Here is a 19,964-nt window from a genome sequence, read left to right as displayed (position 1 = left end):
CAACTGAAGCGGAAATTTGTATTTCGTGAAAGTAGTGTCGGGTGCACTTTTGTTCATGTCAAAAACACCGCCCTTTAGGCCACTGCCCTATTTACCGCAAAAGGCGACTCAATCTGTCTCCAGGCTGAATTTTTTGCACAATTTGTAGGAAATCAAAACATAATTGTTATGCCCCTTGGGCTAACGTATCCCTGTTGCAGTGGTCACACCACAAAGTGGCGTAGATACAAAAATGTCGCTCAGAATGGAAACACTGAACTTATGCCTGTTGATGGCCATTTTAGCCTTACCGGCAGTCAAAGGTAAGTTTGCTTATCAAAATTAACTACAAATGGTTAAGCGCAAAAGTATACTTTGGGTTTAGGTTTAACATGCGTAAAGTGCAGCGGGACGAGTTTCAATGAGTGCGACGCCAATGGCGAAGTAATGGAATGTTTAATAAACCAGGTAAAGTTTTAAAACTGAAGATGTTAAATTTCTTAACTGTGTCTTAACAACAACGATCGTGTATGGTTAAAATCAAATTGTTACATTACGCTTGTTATCGTATATAGTGGTCAAAAACAAATAGCCATACTTTGCTTGTAGATGATCAAAAGGAATGTTATGGAGTTTTGATGCTGAAATTTCGTAAACCGTAACAGTTAACTCCGTGTTTAATTCCAACAATTTTATAGAAATCATGTGAAACCGTGGTGAGACGGAACAAGGAATATTTGTTTGTCTGGAAAGGCTGCAAAGACCAGAAAGCTTGCGAGAGCAACAAAGTGCAGGTAAAAATTAAGCTAATTTAGAGGTATTACCACAACAACATAAACTTTTTTCACAGAATCGTGCGAATTCCGGGAAATCCACTCAGTGCAACGCAGACCAAACTAGCTCGGTGTGTACGTGTTGCTGTGATGCCAATGTCTGCAATGTTGGGATTTCTTGCATGGAAGAATATTACCTAAATGCCCCAGGTTTAATCATTCAAATATTTTAACTAGTTATTGTAGATAATACACACTAGCATAGTAATTAAACGTTACATATAATGTATTTTGCCAAGGAGTGGGATCAAATTTTTTTTACCATATTTGTAGCGTACTTACGGCAAACAATACCATTATTAGAAATAGTACATAAGTTGTGCTGTTACAAATATTATGCTGTAAGTAAGCTGCAGGCAGGACCACTCTTTCGACCTATTAGGTCTCATCAGCGCAGCTTGGTTAGTTGCCCGCTAAACGAATTATATTATTATACTATGTATTAAGTCAATAATCGTGGGAGTGGAAAACGCCCAAATCAAGCAACACATGTTTATCATGCAGTGAACGACTGTCCTGCAGCACCAGTGTCATTGCCGCACGGAAATGTTCAATGTGACAAGCAGAATGAACCCGGTTCAATTTGCGAATATCAGTGCATTGATAAAGATTACAGTGCGTGGCCTGAGGGCAGAACAAGCAACATTTGTCTCGGAAACGGGTCATGGGCACAAGAACATCCCTGCTGCGCAAGTGAGTCGTCATTGATGTTTGACAGTTTGTCGAATTGTGGTGATCAATCACAGGAAAATTGCTATCAAAACCAGTTTTGGCATGAAGAACCCATTTATCTAAATTGTGACGTGAAGTTCATGCAATTTACTGGTTCACAAATTTACAGATTTGTTAACTTTATGTACGATAAAACATCTGTCAAAAGCTGCCTTTATATTTTGTTTGAATGTACTTTGTATAGTAAGTGAAATTCAAAAGGAAAATTTTATTATACTAAAATGAAAACACGTTACGAGTTTTTTCCACTTCTCCAGGACCATGTCCACCCTATTATCTCCTTGACAACGTAGTTCTCATCCACTTTACCGGCGAAGGGGCCGAAGAGTTATTGGAAAGTCTGAAGACACGTATTGTATAGTTGAGTCCAATAAACCACCCTGTGATGACGTACATACCAACTGCAACTTGTTTTTGTAGTGGAGCTATTGCTGATGATGCATTAAAGCAGACTTTTCTATCGTACGGAAATGAGGTGCTTGAATCGAGCGTTATACGTTTTAACGAATACAATTCAAACGAAACAAGACTCAAGGAGCTCCTTCATGAAAGACTTGTTGTGGCTGAAAGTTCAGGTTCGTTATCTATGGACACGTCGGTTATGTTTTAAGAATAAAATAGCAGCTGATACTGGCATGTTTGGGACAAGCTTTTATTCTCAGAATTATAACAAACTCCAAAGTGGAAGTCTTTGCTTGGCCGTTTGGTCAGCAAAGTCGTCTGAAAGTCACACCAGCTGCACAGATGAGACCTTTTAGGTCGAAACAGTGGCCATCTGTCGGCAGCTTACACAATCCATGAATAGTGTTCCATACTTATGTTTTGTTCGTTAATTTGACATAAAAGCATAGTAATATTTAATATATAGGGCAAGGAAGCGGTGGGGAAGCTATACAATACGCTATGGACAACTTACTAAAACCAGAATCCGGAATGAGGGACGACAGAGTTCCAAAATCTATTAGCATCCACCTCAACAACAACCCGGATGCCAGCATGGCGCAAGAAGCAGAAAAGGCTCGGCTACTGGGTTATCAGGTTTGGAATAACGAAGCGTTGAATCATATCATAGTAATAATTTAATTTGTGCGAATACGGCGATGTAAATGAACAACATCCGCAGGAAACAAATGGGCTCCGAAACAAACGTAAGCGGCTTTTTTAAGTCAGGCACCAATAATATAATATTCAAAAATAAACATATTAATGTAGCGTCATAATGTACTCAGTTGCTGCTCTTCTTGAAATAAGTTTAACTTTTCCAGACTTAAATCTGAGCGAGTCCTATATGCAAGCTATAGATAGACGGGATATTGCCGGCGTTACATCCAAAGTAAACCCAACGCATTGAAAGTAATCACTTTCTGTCGTCCTTGTTGCAGGTTTACGTCTTTGGGGTTCAACTTGGCGGCTTTGAATTCGACCGTGAACAACTGATGAGAATTACAAACGATGAAGACCATTTGTTTATTTTCGACAACTTTTATGGAAAATGGGAGCCAAGCAAATTAGCGGATATGGTTCATCACTTTTGCTTCGATCCGTGCAACCACGTTCTACACGACCATGCGTGATTTACTCAGGCGTCATTATACCAGTAGCAAAAAATATAATCTTTGATTTTGGTGTTCGTGTTTGTAATAAAAGTAAATTTTTGTGTTTGTGAATGGTGTGATCTTGCTAGTTGGAAATTTTCCAACTGATGTTTCTTGTTTAAACACAAGCTTGGACCAAACCCAATCAGGATAAGCATCAAACAATACATCCCCTTAGGCAGTCTTGCACAAAGGCCAATTGGTGCACCGACATGCGAAGTTAATCTTTGCAGAAATTTCCTCAAAAATATCCAGCAGTCTGACAACATTTGCAAAAGCTGAATAATGAAGGCGTTTTTATTAAGTATTTGGCTAGTTAGTGTGGCAACACATGTCCAAGGTAAGATTTTTGCAAAACAGGAGAATAGTGCAATAAACTGTTCGCTTTCAGGTTTAAAATGCATAACCTGTCGGGGAACAACTAGCTTCGAGGAATGTGATGTAACGGGAACCTTAAAAGAATGTCAAATTAACCAGGTGGTAATGTTTTTGGACACTAACATACATACAAATGTTACGCTTTAGTTGAAAGTATTTTAAATCGATGAGATAAAGTAGAAAGCAATAGTAACACAAACATGCAATTAAAGGGTTAATGTATTTGTGCAGAAAGTATGTGAAATAACCGTAAGAAGACGTGGTGGTGATTTGTGGATAACGAAAGGGTGCAAAGACAGTAAAGCTTGCAGAAACAATGAGTTACAGGTACAACTTTGTCATATAAGCCATCCTTTTACTTCTAATGTAAACGTAATGCTGTTAAATTATTCTGTTCAATTGAACACAATATAATATGTATACATGACCAGAACTTCGCCAGGTCGGGAAAATCAAATCAGTGCAACTCAGATCAAATTAATTCTTTGTGTTCATGCTGTTGCGGGGAAAGTCTGTGCAACGCCGGAAACCCATCTTGCATTAATTATCATCAAGCAACGCAGCCACGTAAGTTCCAAACTAGTTTTTTGTAAACCAGGGTTTTGGTTCCCTTGAATTATCAAAAATTGTTGTTAAAGTTGAGTATAGAGAGTCAGCTTTTGGCATTTAATTATCTTTTAGTGAGCGACTGCCCTTCACTTCCGCCATTCTCATCGCATGGAGAAATGAAATGCAACGGCAACAACAAAGCCGGAACTGTTTGCGAATATCAGTGTGAGGGAGTTGACTATGGTGTTTGGCCGCCTGGTAGAAGCACGAATGTTTGCCGAGGCAACGGATCTTGGGCATTCCAACAACCGTGTTGTGCACGTAAAGAATTAATTAAAAGTCCCGCCTTTTCTTTAATAACAAACTAATGCGTTACCCCATCCTTTATGTACCGTACAAATCCACTCCATTTTTATTTAGAAAACAAGTAATAATAGGAACACAAATCACGGATTTCCTCATAATTCTGAGTATAAAGAGACTTGACGTTACCACCCGCGCGAGCCTTATCTGTGACGTCGGTCAGGTCAGCTCCTTATAATGACGGAGCTACACCAATCGCGTCAGTCAAACTGATGGTGGCATAAGTTCTTGCCGAAACGTTTTCTTTTAAACATGACAATGTTAATAACAATATGGTCCAATCTCTTTATACTCAAGTAATATTTAATATTTAAAAAGTTCGCGAAAAAACAGTTATTTCTGATTAAGAGACAGATATTTTTAAAGACATAACTGACAGTTCATTTGAACCCACAATTTATTAATAAGGACCCTGTCCTCCCTACATGCTTTGGGACGATGTGTTTATTATTCACTTGGAAAGTTCATTTGCCGAAGAAGAACTGCGCAAGATTATTCACGGTTTAGGAATGTAAGAAACAAATATAATATATGTAAATTTGTGCAAACATATTTATACATATTTCATAACGCTTGCATGTTTAAAAATTTAAATTTAACCAACTTTCATAACCGCTTCCCACCTGAACTAAATGACTTTCCAGTGTTTTGCACAAAAGTATTTTAGTGTGATTCCCCCCGCAACCTCACGTCATTTTAGTTGGGCAATCGGTGATGATGCAATGAAAATGTCGGCGATCTACTACAGTGAGAATCCGTACGAATCAACAGCAGTGAGATTCCACGACTATGGAGCAAACGGAACTCGTATGATTGAGTTGTTTTTGGACAAACTGAAAGTTATAAACGAGGGTAATACAAAAAGGCTTTTCTGGTTACAATAACTCGACGTTTCGATTGTGAAAACATTGTATGCAACAACCAGCAGAATGTACGTGTACAAATGTGCACGAAACATTGAAGGTTGTTGTAGTTCAGTAAGGGAAATGTTTATCTGTGTACTGTTGAGTTGACACATATATTCTCGCTTGGGTTTAGTTTAAGGAAATCATTAAAACTTGTTGTATTTTACTTTCGAGTTTACCAGATGAACACGAAGGTTTTTTAAATTGCCAAATTAACCGGGTTTGAGCAACTGACTTAAGTTAACGAGAACCAAACATACAAGTTTGGATGATTATCACACTAAACAACTCGGATTTAACACTTACATATTACAGGGCCGGTGAATACAGGCAAGGCGATCCTGTACGCGTTGGACAACTTTTTCGTTCGTGAAAGCGGAATGAGAGGTTACCACGTACCAAAAAGTATCACCGTCGTAACGGACCGAGATTCTGACGACGACGTCGTATCCGCAGCTGCGGAAGCAAGAAGGGAAGGTGTCAAGGTAGTATACGACATTAAGAATGTGTGAAATGGCCAACATAGTTAATATTTATTGATGTATCTGCACAGATGATCGTGTTGAATTTTTTTAAACCCCGGGGAATATGTTCCTAAATAAGCAATAAATAGTTTTTATCAATCTTGCAAATGAGTAAGGCATTGAGTTTTCAGTGAAAAACAGCAATAACTTTTTATGAGTGTAAAATTCTTTGCGGATTGCTTTGTCGCGTATCAAAAACTTCTGCGAATGTTGGCCGTCATACCTACAGAATGGCGGGTATTTATGCTCTTATATATTCCTTTCAGATGTACTTTTGGGGAATGGAAGTGGAGGGTCACACGTTGGACAGAAATCAGACGCTGGAAATCACAGGCTCGCCAGAGCAGGTGTTTGTTTATGATCATCCTCTAAGTGCCATCACTCCAGAGGAGTTCGCCGGATGGATGAAGCATTTTTGTAGCAACCCGTGCGATTACGTGATGCTCGATCGCTTGGCATAAAGACAAAATTGGTCAACCTTACATGATCAACACCAAAATTTCCAATACCCTAATTTAATGTTCGTAACATAGATTTTGTCAGGAGTGTGATTGTTAACCTCTCAATAAAATTCAAAACTCAGTGGGTGTTCTAAGTACATGTGCATTTGATTTGATTTGAATCCCGTGAAGAGGGTAGCGGCTTATAGACCAATGCAATGTAGGCTTGGGGATTTCTGCAGCCTTGTTCATATCGTATCTCTACATGTATAATTATGATTTTGCACTATGAGAAAAGGTCTGCCCCGGTCAGTTTTGGTCAGTCTAGCCTTGGGGGCACGTTTAAACATCACTAACTTTGCTTAATTTGTAAACTAAGTTCAAACGGTTACGTCAGATAAAGATGCACGCGGCGAAAGTAAGGATGATGCATCTTTTTGACTTCTGCATTTTGGTGAGCTTAATCACAGTTGCTACAGGTAAGATCATAAAAAGAGACCGAACGGTAATCTGGGAGCCTCATGGAATCTTTTTAGGGTTGAAATGCATGACTTGCTATGGTGCAACTAGCTTTGAGGAGTGCGATGTTAATGGAAGGATAGAAGAATGCCGAATAAACCAAGTGCGCTCCTAAATTTCTTAAATTGATGCTCTGTGTAACAAAAACAATACATCACTTTAATGCAAGCTTTGTGTAATAGATGTGTGCACCTTATGGAAGGCATGCAACTAACCAACATTAAACAGACAATAGTAGGCCTAAGACCGATTTTTTTTCTAAATTCTTGAGTTACTAATCATGCTTTCAACACATTGAACTGTCTCATAACAGAAAACGTGTGAAACAATTGTGAGACGGCATAACGACCGTTTAGTGATCTCCAAAGGATGCAAAGACGCCACAGCATGTCAAAGCAACCAACTACAGGTAAAATTTGTATTCTAAAATCCTAAAGGGGCGTTTTTAAGTGCTTTGATCCTCCAGAACAACGCACGTGCGGGAAAGTCAAACCAGTGCAATTCCGATCAAATTGCCTCTGTCTGCACTTGTTGCTGCAACGAAAATTTGTGCAACTCTGGTACGCCGTCTTGTGTCACATATTACCAGAACACGCGTCCAGGTAAAGGTTTATACATATTACAACTATAACAGACTGGCACAGCAGATTTTTGCAGTTAACGATTGCCCAGCCGTGCCACAAAACTTCCCCCATGGCAATATTGAATGCTACAACGATAACAAAGCAGGGTCGGTGTGTGAATATCAATGCACAGGAAAAGATTACGAAGTGTGGCCTCCAGCACGTGACAACAATGTCTGTCGTGGCAATGGATCGTGGGCGCATGAACAACCTTGCTGTGCTCGTAAGTGTTAATGACATTAAATAGAGCTGGGCCTATAATAAATATATTTCTTTAATGTGTAACCAGAGAATTCACATGTTTAATTATTTTTGAAAACAAATTTTATCTTTTTTCGATAAAAACAAGAAAAACTTTGTGTCTGTGCTATTTTTAGGTCCTTGTCCGCCTTACATGTTGTATGACGATGTGTTATTGTATCATTTTTCCGGCGAAGACGCGGAGAAATCATTTGATTACTGGATTACTGATAATGATCTTGCTTTGTAAGATCCCAAAAAAGTTTGTGCTTTTAACATACTTATTTAAGCAGGATTTCTATGATCAGAAAAACTGAACCAGTGTTAAATCACATAAAAGATGTAGAAACCATAAAAAATAAATAGAAATCATAAAGAAATGCATAGAAATCATAAAACCAAGTCTCTGTTCGTTTTTTCGGTTGCTACATAATCTCACAACCACAGTCGAGACTGCAAATGTTATTTAAAAACTAACATATATTGGCATACCTTCCACGGTAACAGTCATCATTCGTTGGTGGTTGCAGTGGTGTAATAGAAGAAGACAGCATGAAGATCTCGGCCCTGTACTTCGGTGAAGATGTTGTTGAGTCGAGTGTTGTCAAGTTTAACGAGTACGGAACCAACGCCACTCTGCTAAACCAGCTGGGACGGGAAAGATTAGAGAATATTAACGAAAGTAAAAGTTAAATCTATGACGTTAGAAACATAACTCACGGTTTTATAAATCTTCAAAACAAACAGTAAAGCCCATGTAACTGGGAAATAAATTGATTTTTAAACATTTCGATTGTAACTACAGTCATTCTCAATGTTAAAGAGTAGTTCATCAGTCCGTCTGTTCAAAATAGTGCAGCAAGTACTATGGCCTTTACTGTTTGTTTTGAAAATCTATGACAGATTTAAACAATGATGTAACTATGAAACAGTATTTAAAAATAAAAAAACGTTATTAGTGATTGGCCAATATTATGTCGAAACTGCAAACATATCATGTGTACATCAGTACGAAATAGCTCAGCTGAACCATTTTCATATCTGGAAAGCCTGGGTGTTGGGAATATTGATTTTAAACTTTTTTCAATCGGAATAGATCCAGTGGGTAAATTCTGAATCACAAAAGAAATTGTTTCATCTTTTCTACAAACAAAAAAATGCTTTCAACGTGATACAAGCTTTGAATTCAAAACATTTATACAGTAGGACAAAAACGCAAAAAACGTTTGAAAAACTGTGACTATCTAACATAACATACACTACATTTCTAAAGACACATTTCGTGGTCCATCCAACGCTGCAAGAGCGGTACGCTACGCACTGGACAACCTTCTTACCCCTGAGGCAGGAATGAGAGATAGCAGAGTACCTAAAGGCCTTTCAATATTCACAGACCGAGATTGGGATGATGACGTAAAAGAGGTCGCCCAAGAAGCAAGAGATCGAGGCATTCTGGTAAAACATATGATACCTTTTATTACCACACGGTTACCACAAATTGTGCGATATAGCATTTGCAACGCCTCATTTTAAAGCTTTGCAATAAACATAAAATCTTTTTTCCTAAATTAGTTCCAGAAGATTAAAATAAAAGTTTTAGACGTCTGAACAAATCCACTTTTGGTCAGAACACGAATTCATTGAAAATCAACATTTTTGAACAATAGTTTTTTAACGCGAGCACGCTTCACCGTGGCCACGCTTGGCAATGTTTGCAGATTTTTCTTGTGGGTAAAAGACATAAAATTCACACAAGAACAACAATATTTGCTGGACTGATTCCGAATATTCGTGATCAGGCAAATAAAAGTGCATTAATTGTTGCCAGGATTTATGCATAAGTATGGGATTGCATAAATGAAACTCTGGCGAAAGTCGACAAAAGGACAGGTTTTCAACCAATGTGCAAATTTATGACGTCTTGAAATATTCGGTTTCGGTCCAGATTACACCGATTATTGGCTTCCAAAATTAGGCCAATTTTGAAATAATTTCGAAAAAAGGTCTTCGGAACATTCCTTGATCTAAATAAATTTCTGCCTTTGCAGTTGTTCCTGTTCTTAACCAATCGTGACAGTTACCAATACGACCAACAGAAGCTCCTTGATTATACGGGAGAAGAAGATCACATTTTCAAACTTGACATAAACGGAAACAACGATGCAGTTTTTGCGGCCCAGATGGCCGACTTGATCAAGCATTTCTGTCAGAACCCATGTGAACATGTTTTGCATGACCACGAGTAACGTTTGACCTTTGACCGCTTCGTTTATGCCCCACAGAAAATTCCATCAAGAGCATTTTCTGGAAAGTGTTTGTTTCATGTGGTGATTAATAACGTTGTAAGTTTGGGTATGATAACATGTCTAAAAATGTCAATACAAATAAACGTATTATCCAATGCAGAGAAGATGGAAGGTATAGGAAAGTCGAAGGCAGAAATCTTGCAAAACCACTGTTAGGGGACATGGCAGTAGCGTGACCATTGCAAAAGGATTCAAAGACGCAGGAGCATGCAGAATCAAATCTACACAGGTTCAATGCTTCAAAGCAAAATAAGAAGAACTTAGTTGCTTGGTTTCAATGCAGATTTAGAAAAGGAAAAGCTATTTTTTATTTTTTAAAAAGACGCAAGTAGAATAGTTGTGGTCGAAACCGGTCGAACCACATAAACTTAAATACAGAACTATTACAGTGACTTGAATGGCCACACTGTAACACCGGTCAACGCCCGAAGGCAAGCTTTCACTTAAAAAGTCTTTTCAGGAATAATGATAGGGATTTGTTGAACACAACAACTTAGGTGCATGAACATCCAGTAACAATGCAGAGAAGAAGGTTAAAAATTCAGAGAGTATTTAAAATGAGAGTTTAACAATTTGTTTTAACTAAAAGATACACCTTGTTTCACTGACACTAGGGACTGCAATATGAAGACACTGGCATTTGTTTGCGTGCTGGTTGGAGTATTTACATTGGGAAAAGGTGGGATGTGTAATGTGTTATAATGAAAACACACAATTAGGCCATTTACTAAATTTTATGCATTGAAAAAGGACTTAAATGCATGAAATGTCATGGGGCAAGCAGCTTTGAAGAATGCGACGTGACTGGAAAGTTGGAGGAATGCAGAATTAACCAGGTGCCAATTTCAACGAAAAAAGCTTGGGTGTAGTAATGGTGTTTAAAAATTGTTGCAGGGAAGTTGCGAAACCACTGTTAGGCGACGTGGCGTTACTTTGACAATCACGAAAGGCTGCAAAGACGCAGGGGCGTGTAGAAGCAATTTTATGCAGGTACGAACTGTAAACAAAAACAAAAGCCTTTAATTTTGTTGTTTCCCTTGACACATGAACAAAGAACTACGGACGTTCCGGAAAGTCAAATCAATGTAATTCTGATCAAATCAACTCTGTCTGCACTTGTTGCTGCGGCGGAAATTTGTGCAACTCCGGTGCCCCATCTTGTGTAACGTATTACCAGAACACCGGCCCAGGTAAATATAATCTATGCATGCTTCAAAACAACAATATCAATCAAAAGAATGTTTCTGCAGTTAACGACTGCCCAGCCGTGCCACAAAACTTCCCCCATGGCAATATTGAATGCTACAACAACAACAAAGCAGGGTCGGTGTGTGAATATCAATGCACAGGGAAAGATTACGAAGTGTGGCCTCCAGCACGTGACAATAACGTTTGCCGTGGCAATGGATCATGGGCCCACGAACAACCTTGTTGTACGCGTAAGTACGCATGTGTATACATGCATCATAACAAATTATTTACTGGAGAATGGCCCGAGTAATTACAGGGTAAATGTAAGAATACTATCTTTTCATTAATGCACAATGACAAAATCATGTGAAAATCAAGAAATAGTTTGTTTAAAATATTTTCAGGTCCTTGTCCACCTTACATGTTGTTTGACGATGTGTTTATGTACCATTATTCCGGCGAAGACGCGGAAAATTCTTTCAAATTTGCTACGGCTGATGACCTTGCTTAGTAAGATGGTTTATGTTCTCTTAACATACATAATAGCTCAATGATTACGGCTCTTTTGTTTCTGTATATCTAACGAATGTCACAGTAACTGACAACATCTATTTGTGTTTGTAGTGGAGTAATAGCAGAAGACAGTGTCAAGATGTCGGCCCTGTACTTCGGTGAAGATGTTATCGAGTCAAGTGTCATCAAGTTTAACGATTACGGAACCAACGCCACGTTGCTAAACCATCTGGGACGGGAAAGAATCAACAATGTCGACAAAAGTAAGAGTTAAATTTATGACGCGCCTTAACAAAACGAAGCAGTAAATAAATTCTTACATTCTAAATCAAACATATAGGTTGGAGCAAAAGCTTCAGTTAAAAAAATATAGTTTACGGAGATTTATTTCCAAACCAACTAACAATCCGGGTGTCCTCCTTATCAAATTTAAAAGTGTCAATAGTGCAAACTTTTTACACAAACCCTTTCACGTCTCTAATAATTGAGGGTATAGACAAAAGCAAATCTCTTAAAAGAATAAGGTAACAATTGAAAAGCAATTGAGAACAGCAGCTTAACATCACACAAACTATATTTCTAAAGGCGCATTTGGTGGTCCGTCCAATGCTGCAAGAGCAATGCGATACGCACTGGACAATCTACTTACCCCTGAGGCAGGAATGAGAGACAACAGAGTACCGAAAGGCATCTCTATTATAACAGACCGGGACTGGGATGATGACGTAAAAGAGGTCGCCCAAGAAGCAAGAGATCGAGGCATTCTGGTAAAATAGATGTTATGTTTAATGCCAGATATGACAAGACTTTTGCAATGAAGTATTCGCAATGCTTCATTTCAATGCTTTGGAGCAAAAAAAAGTGTTTGTTCAAAATATGTGCACAAAGTATATCGAAAACGCGAAAATGCTAAAATCCGCATTTCCGTACTACATTTTCACATACCAAGCTTAAAACACTTCCCGACGCGTCGTAGTGCCTACATTGTAAACAAGATTCGGCCTGTCGCTAAAACACATTACAATTGAGACACAAACAGCGACCACAGTGTAACTCTACTTTCTGCAATGTACAGCTGTACCTGCTGTTAATCGACCACGACAATTACGAATACGATGAACAGAAGCTTTTGGATTTCACCGGGGAGAAGAAACACATCTTCAAATTTGACATATACGGAAACAACGATGCAGTCTTGGAAGCCCAAATAGCTGACTTGTTCGAGCATTTTTGCCAAGACCCGTGTGTACATATTTTACATGACCACCAGCAGCCATAAGTATTCAACAGCATTGATTTTGATTATGTCTTTGAGACCCTACCTCGATTCTACCATTTGATTTATATTGTGATAAAACACGTTGTATGTTTCAGAATACTTTTTGTAAAATTACTAATCTGGTGACTGTACTTTAGAAATGATTGTACATTTTAAACAGTAACCTAATTAACAGTTAAAGCACATTAGTATTCCCTCTATAACCTGACTAAGGTAGCAATACGACGATTGAAGCGATTCCGCCTGGACAAAAATACAAATCTGAGAAATCATGTTTCAAAAATCATCAAGGTTTGAAAAGTTTATGAAAGATTATATTATGGTTCTACTAATTACAAATGTGTGGGGTCGTGATTATTGATCTGTACATGTTCATCGCTATTGGTTTTGGGTTGTGAGGAGAAGACGGTAAACGTAAAAGATGACTAATAGGTCATGGTTGATATATAGAGTTTAGCTAAAAAAACAGGCAACAATTTCTGAGAGTTTTGCTGAAAGTAGAATTGAGACTTGCCATCCCATGTTCATAAATATAACCTTCAGTATTTATTTTAAACACTTAGGTGGTTAAAAAGGAAGACACCAAATATTATGTAAACGAAAAGAGAAGAAAAACCAAACATATGAGCTAAACTCGATTGCTTAGCATAAACACAAATTTAGAATAGCGAAAGCTATATTCATATGCAGCGAGGTAAATGCTCAAGTATGACATGTGTCTTGTTTTGGTCAAAACCGGTCGAACTACATCAACTTCAATGCAGAATTATTATTGTGCCGGTAACACTGCAAAACCAGTCAACGCCCGAAGGCAAGTTTTTACTTAAAAAGTCTTTCCAGGAATAATGTTAAGGGTTTGTTGAGCATAGCAACTTAGGTCCATGAACATTCAGTCACAACACAGAGAAGAAGGTTATTAATATCGGAATAACTGGAAAGTGTTTGAAATAAGAAATTTATGTTTTACCTTCAAGATACAGCTTTCTTTTAAATTGGCAAGTTGGACTGCAAAATATGAAGAGGCTGACATTTGTGTGTGTCCTGGTTGGAATATTTGCCTTAGGAAAAGGTGTGTATGTGATGTGTTACAATAACAATACATAATAATGGATTTTACTAAATTCTATACATTAAAAAAGGACTTAAATGCATGAGATGTCGCGGGGCAAGCAGCTTTGAAGAATGCGACGTGACTGGAAAGTTGGAGGAATGCAGAATTAATCAGGTGACAATTTCAACTAAAAAGCCTGGATGTTGTAATAATGTTTTATAATATTTGACAAGCTTATATTTGTCACAGAGATCTTGTGAAACCACTGTCAGACGACATGGCGGTAGCTTGTCCATTACGAAAGGTTGCAAAGACGCAAGAGCGTGCAGAGACAATTTTATGCAGGTATGTTGCCCGGCCAGAAAAAACAAAGCCCTTCTAATTTTTTAGTTTATTTTTGAATATCAACAAAGAACTACGGACGTTCCGGCAAATCAAATCAATGTAATTCCGATCAAATCAACTCTGTCTGCACTTGTTGCTGTAACGAAAATTTGTGCAACTCTGGTACGCCGTCTTGTGTCACGCATTACCAAAACACAGGCCCAGGTAAAGGTTTGTACATATTACAACCATAACAGTCTTAATCAGCGAATGGCTTTCGCAGTTAACGACTGCCCAGCCGTGCCACAAAACTTCCCCCATGGAAATATTGAATGCTACAACGATAACAAAGCAGGGTCGGTGTGTGAATATCAATGCACAGGGAAAGATTACGAAGTGTGGCCTTCAGCACGTGACAACAATGTCTGTCGTGGCAATGGATCGTGGGCCCACGAACAACCTTGCTGTGCCCGTAAGTACTGCTGTATAATCACAAAGCTAATCTAAGAACAATGATTTCTTAAAAATAAAATATCAAAAAAATTATGTTTAAAATATTTCCAGGTCCTTGTCCGCCTTATATGTTGTATGACGATGTGTTCTTGTATCATTTTTCCGGCGAAGACGCGGAAAAGTCTTTCCAATTTGTTACGGCTGATGACCTTGCTTAGTAAGTTGTAAAAGTATTTGTCGTTGACAAATTTAACATACATCCTCGCTCTATACCTTTTCCACAACAAGATGTTATACATATTTGGATCAAAGGTACGAGCAGCTATAATTAAAGAATGAATGAAAATCTTATGACCAACTTTTCTGCTTTTTCTTCACTTTAATACAGTGTCTTAAATCGCGTTAAAGGCAATTTATTTTTTTCGCCACCTTTCTGTCACGACTTTCACAGTACCTTATAATATCTATTTGTGTTTGTAGTGGAGTTATAGCGAATGACAGCGTGAAGTTATCGGTCCTGTACTTCGGTGAAGATGTTGTTAAGTCGAGCGTTATCAAGTTTAACGAGTACGGAACCAACGCCACTCTACTAAACCAGCTGGGACGGGAAAGAATCAACAATGTTGACGAAAGTAAACTTAAATCTGTAACCCAACTTAACAAACCGAAGCAATGAAACAATCAACAATGTTCAAAGTAAAACAAACTATGCAGTGGGATTTAGTTTTACACCCTATAGCAAAATCATAGAGCGCAATCAAGAATACATGTGTCCTCACATGCAAGTAGAGTAACTCCAGTAATACAAGCCATTTAACGAAGCTTTTCTGTTTTGCCAATTTAAGTAAGACAAAAACAATTTATTCAGTTAGTCAAACGCAAAAATATATACACTATATTCCTATAGGCGCGTTTCGCGGTCCATCCAACGCTGCAAGAGCGGTACGCTACGCACTGGACAACCTTCTTACCCCTGAGGCAGGAATGAGAGACAACAGAGTACCGAAAGCCATCTCAATTTTAACAGACCGGGACTGGGATGATGACGTAAAAGACGTCGCCCAAGAAGCAAGAGATCGGGGCATTCTGGTAAAATAGATGTTACGCTCAATATCACAACGCTCAATATTCAAAGCCTTGTGTAACCATATTTTCTGTACCCTGCAGTTGTTCCTGTATTTAATCACCCGTGACAGTTACCAATTCGACGAACAGAAGCTCTTGGATTTCACTGGCGAGAAAGATCACATATTTAGATTTGACTTATACGGCAACAACGAAGCAGTCTTGGAAGCCCAAATAGCTGACGAGATGGAGCATTTTTGCCAGAACCCGTGTGTACATATAATGCATGACCACGAGTAACCACGAGTAACCACGAGTAACCACGAGTATTGTCTATTCGACCCCGCTGATTATGCGATTGAATGTATGTTTTGCTTTGTTTCGGTGATTTAACATGTTGCAGGCTATATTATGGTGTAAATTGTTACCGATGCTGCCAGGCATATTTATTGCTGAATACTGCCCTTCTATATTATGGTTTGGTATCAATAAAAAATTTGTGAACTACATAATCATGATTGAAATGTAGGTGAATACAAATGCAGAAAGTTATTCGGTTAAGTGAGTTTGTAGCAAGACTAAAGTTTGTGCTCCAGATTTTATACAGCAAAACTATAGCCAACTAATGCAATAAACAAAAATATTATATGATACAGTCACCTTATCATTGCATAAGATGGCGACATGCCATTTGAGGTTTAGAAAAGTGAAAGAGTTAAAATAGGAAGCAAAAACAAACAACACAACTTTACCGTACCTGCAATAACACACGCAGCTTTTACAACTTTATACGCCTTGTTTACGATTCGGACCTATTTGACACCAGCGCATCAAATCACCCTTGACACCAGCAACGATTAAATAGTCATTAACGACGTGTAAAAGGATAACAAACCTTACAAGGACTAAACACGCTTGTCTGATATAAATTATATCTAGCCGCGGGCCACTGGTTGACCCTTAAAAAATATATAAATTAAGGGGATTTAGTGTTGGTCGACATAAGACTGAATTCATAGTCTCGGTGGGTCTTCACACAAGTAGCTTATTGTAAGAATACCGTGCGAAGTACAAGTATGAAGGTCGTTGGTTTCCTTTCTGTGGTTCTGTTGGGTGTTGCAAACTATGTTGAAGGTAAGATATATACTTGTGGGTTTACTTAAAAGTTGCATTGACATTGACCGTTTCAACTTTAGCCTTGAAGTGCATGACGTGTCATGGAGCTGACGGGTTCATACAATGTGACGTGACTGGAATAATAACTGAATGCATGCCAAACCAGGTATATGATAACTTCATACAAAACATATAATGTACTTGGTATTAATGGTCGAGAAGAAGCTACTTTGGTTGGTTTAGTTTTATTCACCGATCATGAATTGCTGTATAAGGTTGTCGCATGTAGCAGCGGTTTTATTCACCCTTAATAACGTCATTAAAGATTTAATTTGAGCACAACGTTTGTAGAATTCGTGCGAAACGACAGTAAGACGATATGAGAACAAACTGCAAGTGACCAAGGGATGCAAAGACACCATGGCTTGCAAAAACAACGAGATGCAGGTAAGAAACGAAAATCTAAAAGCCCAATTTATTTGTCACGCTGTGGATTAACCAAGTGTATGAACGTTAATTATTGTGAAAATCGATTAGAACCCGAAAGCATCGGGGAGATCAACGCAATGCAACGCGGATCAGAGCAACTCAGTATGTTCATGCTGCTGTGACTCGAATTTGTGCAACGCCGGAGCGCCCACTTGTGTCACACATTACGAAGTGTCGGGGCCAGGTAACATTGCGTTATCACCTTATTGTACTAAATAATCAGGAAAATGACGAACAGAAGTAGTAACAATTCTTTTCCATCTGCATTTGTTAATAAATTCAAAAGCACAAAAAATTTCAACACAAAGTAAGCGGTTGCCAAGAAACATTTATTGTTGAAAAAATAACACAACCTCACGTGTGTAACTATTATTCTAGCGGCAAACGACTGCCCTGCAGCACCGACAACCTTTCCACACGGCGAAATTGAGTGTTACAACGAGAACAATGCTGGCGCTATTTGCGAATACAAATGCACGACCAAAGACTACGCAGTGTGGCCGGCGAACCGAAACAACAACGTTTGCCTTAGAAACGGATCCTGGGCACATGAGCAACCGTGTTGCGCAAGTGAGTAAAACCCAAATACTACATTAGTTTAATGGACCCAAAACACAGGAAACCGGACATAATTGATAATATTGAATCGTAAAATCTATACGTTTTTATTTTGTACATTGTTTTTTTTTGGATTCTCTTTCGTGAAAATGACGTTAAAAGTAAAATTCAAAAGAACAAAGTATCTATATTTTTACGATTTCTATGTAAACTAATGTGCTTTGTTTTTTAGGACCTTGTCCACCGTACTTTCTCTACGACTCCGTCTCTCTTTACCATTTGGGCGGGGAAGGTGGCCAAGTGATCTTAGACAACTTGCTGTCTCAAAGTAGCGAGTAAGCTTTACTTCGTCCTGCCCTAAGATGCCACACCTGCAAATTTTTGCAATTTTTTTTATTTGTTGTAGTGGCGTGATTGCCGAGGATGCGACTCTTTCGTCAATCGCGTATTTTAGTGAAAATGTGGAAGGCGTCATAAAGTTTAACGAGTACAATGCTACTATCGACCAACTTCTGGAACTGTCAAAGGAACGCATTCGCGTGGTGAACAATGGTATGCACAAATGCGTTCAAACAATTTTGTGTGATAATTTGACTCTTATCGGTTAGCAAAAATGCGTTGTCAAGTCTAGACAGGAAATTAAAATTGTGTTGAATGGTGGCAAATAAGCCTAGATCTTGTAGTAGTACACACTTCCCAAGAAATATTTTTCTTTAGTGACATTAACGATATTAAGCACCGAAACCTGAGTGATAAACTTGTACGATTTTTAAATAGCACACTGGCAATTCTGAACTACAGTATTATCCTTTCGATTCGTTGCAGGACCAGTGAACGTTGGAGCGGCAATCCAATACGCATTAGACAACCTTCTGACGCCTGAAGCTGGTATGAGAGACAGCCGAGTACCGAAAGCTATTTCTGTTGTGACAAACAGGAACTCAGACGATGATTTTAAGGACGCGATAGCAGAAGCAAGAAGACGTGACATCCTTGTAAGTTACATAAACCTTTCAAAAAAAGGAGAAAGTGAATCATATGGAGATCAGATTTGTGGTGAAAATACTCTGTACTTGGAACCAAAACTTTTGTGGGGCAAAAAATTTGCAGCCACAATTGCACGCAGATGGTAAAAATAACACACCATGAATTCTGCATCCAGGTGTACGTTTTTGCCTTTGAAACTTTCGAAACGGACGGATACGTCTTGGACCGCGAACAATTCCTGGAGATTACTGGAGAGGAAGAACATCTATTCGTGTTTGATCGCAGTTTCGATGAACTGACACAGAAGCACTACGAAGACATGATAAAGCATTTCTGTCAAAACCCCTGTGACCATGTGTTGCATGCCCATGCTTAGATTGTTTTCTAGTATCGTTGGCAACTATGCCTTGCAACAGTAATTGTTTAAACTAACCAGGTGAATAAAGTACAACAAGCAGTAAACAAGTGTACGCAAGGAACAAATAGAAAGGTTTGAGATTTTTCGAAGTATCTGACAAATCGTAAATTTGGATCGTAATATAATAAGAAACCTTTAAGATTTAGACCATAAACATTGATTCAAAAGTTTTGAGGAAAGACTTATTTATCGCGAGAAATCAATGGAACCTCTCTAAACGGAATAAAACCAAACGGAATAAAAACGTTTGACACCAATCCTACCACGCTATATCAGCAGGAGTGTGTGCTGCAACAGGTCTGTAAGTTTTGCCATTTAATCCGCAAAGCAACGCGATATACATGCTTGATTATCAAGAGTAATCAACACTAAGTCGAGCTAACACAATAAAAAATACAAAAGCTCATCAACGCCTGTTTGGTTTACAACCATACACATTATCATTTGACACATAGTTGAGATATAAAGTACAACTTTCAGATCTCATAGTCAATCGTAAACAGGTACATCCTGCCCACGTGATACAAACAATCT

The 19,964-nt window shown here is 38.4% G+C and overlaps 5 protein-coding genes across 5 annotated transcripts; all 5 read left to right on the top strand.

Moving 5' to 3' along the window:
* The first annotated feature begins 3,424 nt into the window (after positions 1-3,424).
* LOC145909422 (uncharacterized) lies at positions 3,425-6,319 on the top strand. Its single transcript, XM_082996814.1, has 9 exons — positions 3,425-3,479; positions 3,531-3,616; positions 3,749-3,844; positions 3,949-4,084; positions 4,199-4,387; positions 4,838-4,940; positions 5,130-5,281; positions 5,650-5,819; positions 6,125-6,319. Exons 1-9 carry the CDS (start codon positions 3,425-3,427, stop codon positions 6,317-6,319), a joined length of 1,182 nt encoding a protein of 393 aa, XP_082852940.1.
* A 382-nt stretch (positions 6,320-6,701) lies between these two features.
* Positions 6,702-10,162, top strand: LOC145909421 (uncharacterized). Its single transcript, XM_082996813.1, has 10 exons — positions 6,702-6,777; positions 6,835-6,920; positions 7,131-7,226; positions 7,284-7,419; positions 7,475-7,663; positions 7,818-7,926; positions 8,211-8,362; positions 8,954-9,135; positions 9,729-9,922; positions 10,087-10,162. Exons 1-10 carry the CDS (start codon positions 6,702-6,704, stop codon positions 10,160-10,162), a joined length of 1,296 nt encoding a protein of 431 aa, XP_082852939.1.
* Positions 10,163-10,610: 448 nt separating this feature from the next.
* Positions 10,611-12,969, top strand: LOC145909420 (uncharacterized). Its single transcript, XM_082996812.1, has 9 exons — positions 10,611-10,665; positions 10,737-10,822; positions 10,881-10,976; positions 11,041-11,176; positions 11,237-11,425; positions 11,582-11,687; positions 11,802-11,953; positions 12,276-12,457; positions 12,766-12,969. Exons 1-9 carry the CDS (start codon positions 10,611-10,613, stop codon positions 12,967-12,969), a joined length of 1,206 nt encoding a protein of 401 aa, XP_082852938.1.
* Positions 12,970-13,677: 708 nt separating this feature from the next.
* LOC145909419 (matrilin-2-like) lies at positions 13,678-16,162 on the top strand. Its single transcript, XM_082996811.1, has 9 exons — positions 13,678-13,780; positions 14,109-14,194; positions 14,270-14,365; positions 14,434-14,569; positions 14,628-14,816; positions 14,909-15,014; positions 15,278-15,429; positions 15,705-15,886; positions 15,965-16,162. The coding sequence occupies exons 1-9, from the start codon at positions 13,678-13,680 to the stop codon at positions 16,160-16,162; spliced, it is 1,248 nt and encodes a 415-aa protein (XP_082852937.1).
* Positions 16,163-16,938: 776 nt separating this feature from the next.
* On the top strand, positions 16,939-19,388 carry LOC145909418 (uncharacterized). The gene is made up of 9 exons (XM_082996810.1): positions 16,939-16,996; positions 17,059-17,144; positions 17,330-17,425; positions 17,516-17,651; positions 17,846-18,037; positions 18,258-18,360; positions 18,432-18,577; positions 18,851-19,020; positions 19,188-19,388. Exons 1-9 carry the CDS (start codon positions 16,939-16,941, stop codon positions 19,386-19,388), a joined length of 1,188 nt encoding a protein of 395 aa, XP_082852936.1.
* Positions 19,389-19,964: the final 576 nt, after the last annotated feature.

Source organism: Ascidia mentula, chromosome 7 (assembly GCF_947561715.1).
Source record: "Ascidia mentula chromosome 7, kaAscMent1.1, whole genome shotgun sequence".
NCBI classification, from domain to species: Eukaryota; Metazoa; Chordata; class Ascidiacea; order Phlebobranchia; family Ascidiidae; genus Ascidia; species Ascidia mentula.
Note: the sequence above shows the minus strand (reverse complement) of the source record. Positions and strands in the feature narration are given on the sequence as shown.

What these genes read in the sequence shown, in the direction of transcription:
- LOC145909422 (XM_082996814.1), top strand. Translation starts at nt 3,425, where the DNA reads ATGAAGGCGTTTTTATTAAGTATTTGGCTAGTTAGTGTGGCAACACAT. An exon ending in ATTATTCACGGTTTAGGAAT is followed by an intron (nt 4,941 to 5,129) that starts GTAAGAAACAAA and finishes ACGTCATTTTAG; the next exon opens with TTGGGCAATCGGTGATGATG. An exon ending in ACTGAAAGTTATAAACGAGG is followed by an intron (nt 5,282 to 5,649) that starts GTAATACAAAAA and finishes TACATATTACAG; the next exon opens with GGCCGGTGAATACAGGCAAG.
- LOC145909421 (XM_082996813.1), top strand. Translation starts at nt 6,702, where the DNA reads ATGCACGCGGCGAAAGTAAGGATGATGCATCTTTTTGACTTCTGCATT. An exon ending in GTCAAAGCAACCAACTACAG is followed by an intron (nt 7,227 to 7,283) that starts GTAAAATTTGTA and finishes TTGATCCTCCAG; the next exon opens with AACAACGCACGTGCGGGAAA. An exon ending in CAAGAGATCGAGGCATTCTG is followed by an intron (nt 9,136 to 9,728) that starts GTAAAACATATG and finishes CTGCCTTTGCAG; the next exon opens with TTGTTCCTGTTCTTAACCAA.
- LOC145909420 (XM_082996812.1), top strand. Translation starts at nt 10,611, where the DNA reads ATGAAGACACTGGCATTTGTTTGCGTGCTGGTTGGAGTATTTACATTG. An exon ending in AGTATTTACATTGGGAAAAG is followed by an intron (nt 10,666 to 10,736) that starts GTGGGATGTGTA and finishes GCATTGAAAAAG; the next exon opens with GACTTAAATGCATGAAATGT. An exon ending in CGAACAACCTTGTTGTACGC is followed by an intron (nt 11,426 to 11,581) that starts GTAAGTACGCAT and finishes AAATATTTTCAG; the next exon opens with GTCCTTGTCCACCTTACATG.
- LOC145909419 (XM_082996811.1), top strand. Translation starts at nt 13,678, where the DNA reads ATGACATGTGTCTTGTTTTGGTCAAAACCGGTCGAACTACATCAACTT. An exon ending in AATCAACAATGTTGACGAAA is followed by an intron (nt 15,430 to 15,704) that starts GTAAACTTAAAT and finishes ATATTCCTATAG; the next exon opens with GCGCGTTTCGCGGTCCATCC. An exon ending in CAAGAGATCGGGGCATTCTG is followed by an intron (nt 15,887 to 15,964) that starts GTAAAATAGATG and finishes TGTACCCTGCAG; the next exon opens with TTGTTCCTGTATTTAATCAC.
- LOC145909418 (XM_082996810.1), top strand. Translation starts at nt 16,939, where the DNA reads ATGAAGGTCGTTGGTTTCCTTTCTGTGGTTCTGTTGGGTGTTGCAAAC. An exon ending in TGTTGCAAACTATGTTGAAG is followed by an intron (nt 16,997 to 17,058) that starts GTAAGATATATA and finishes TTTCAACTTTAG; the next exon opens with CCTTGAAGTGCATGACGTGT. An exon ending in TTGCTGTCTCAAAGTAGCGA is followed by an intron (nt 18,361 to 18,431) that starts GTAAGCTTTACT and finishes TATTTGTTGTAG; the next exon opens with TGGCGTGATTGCCGAGGATG.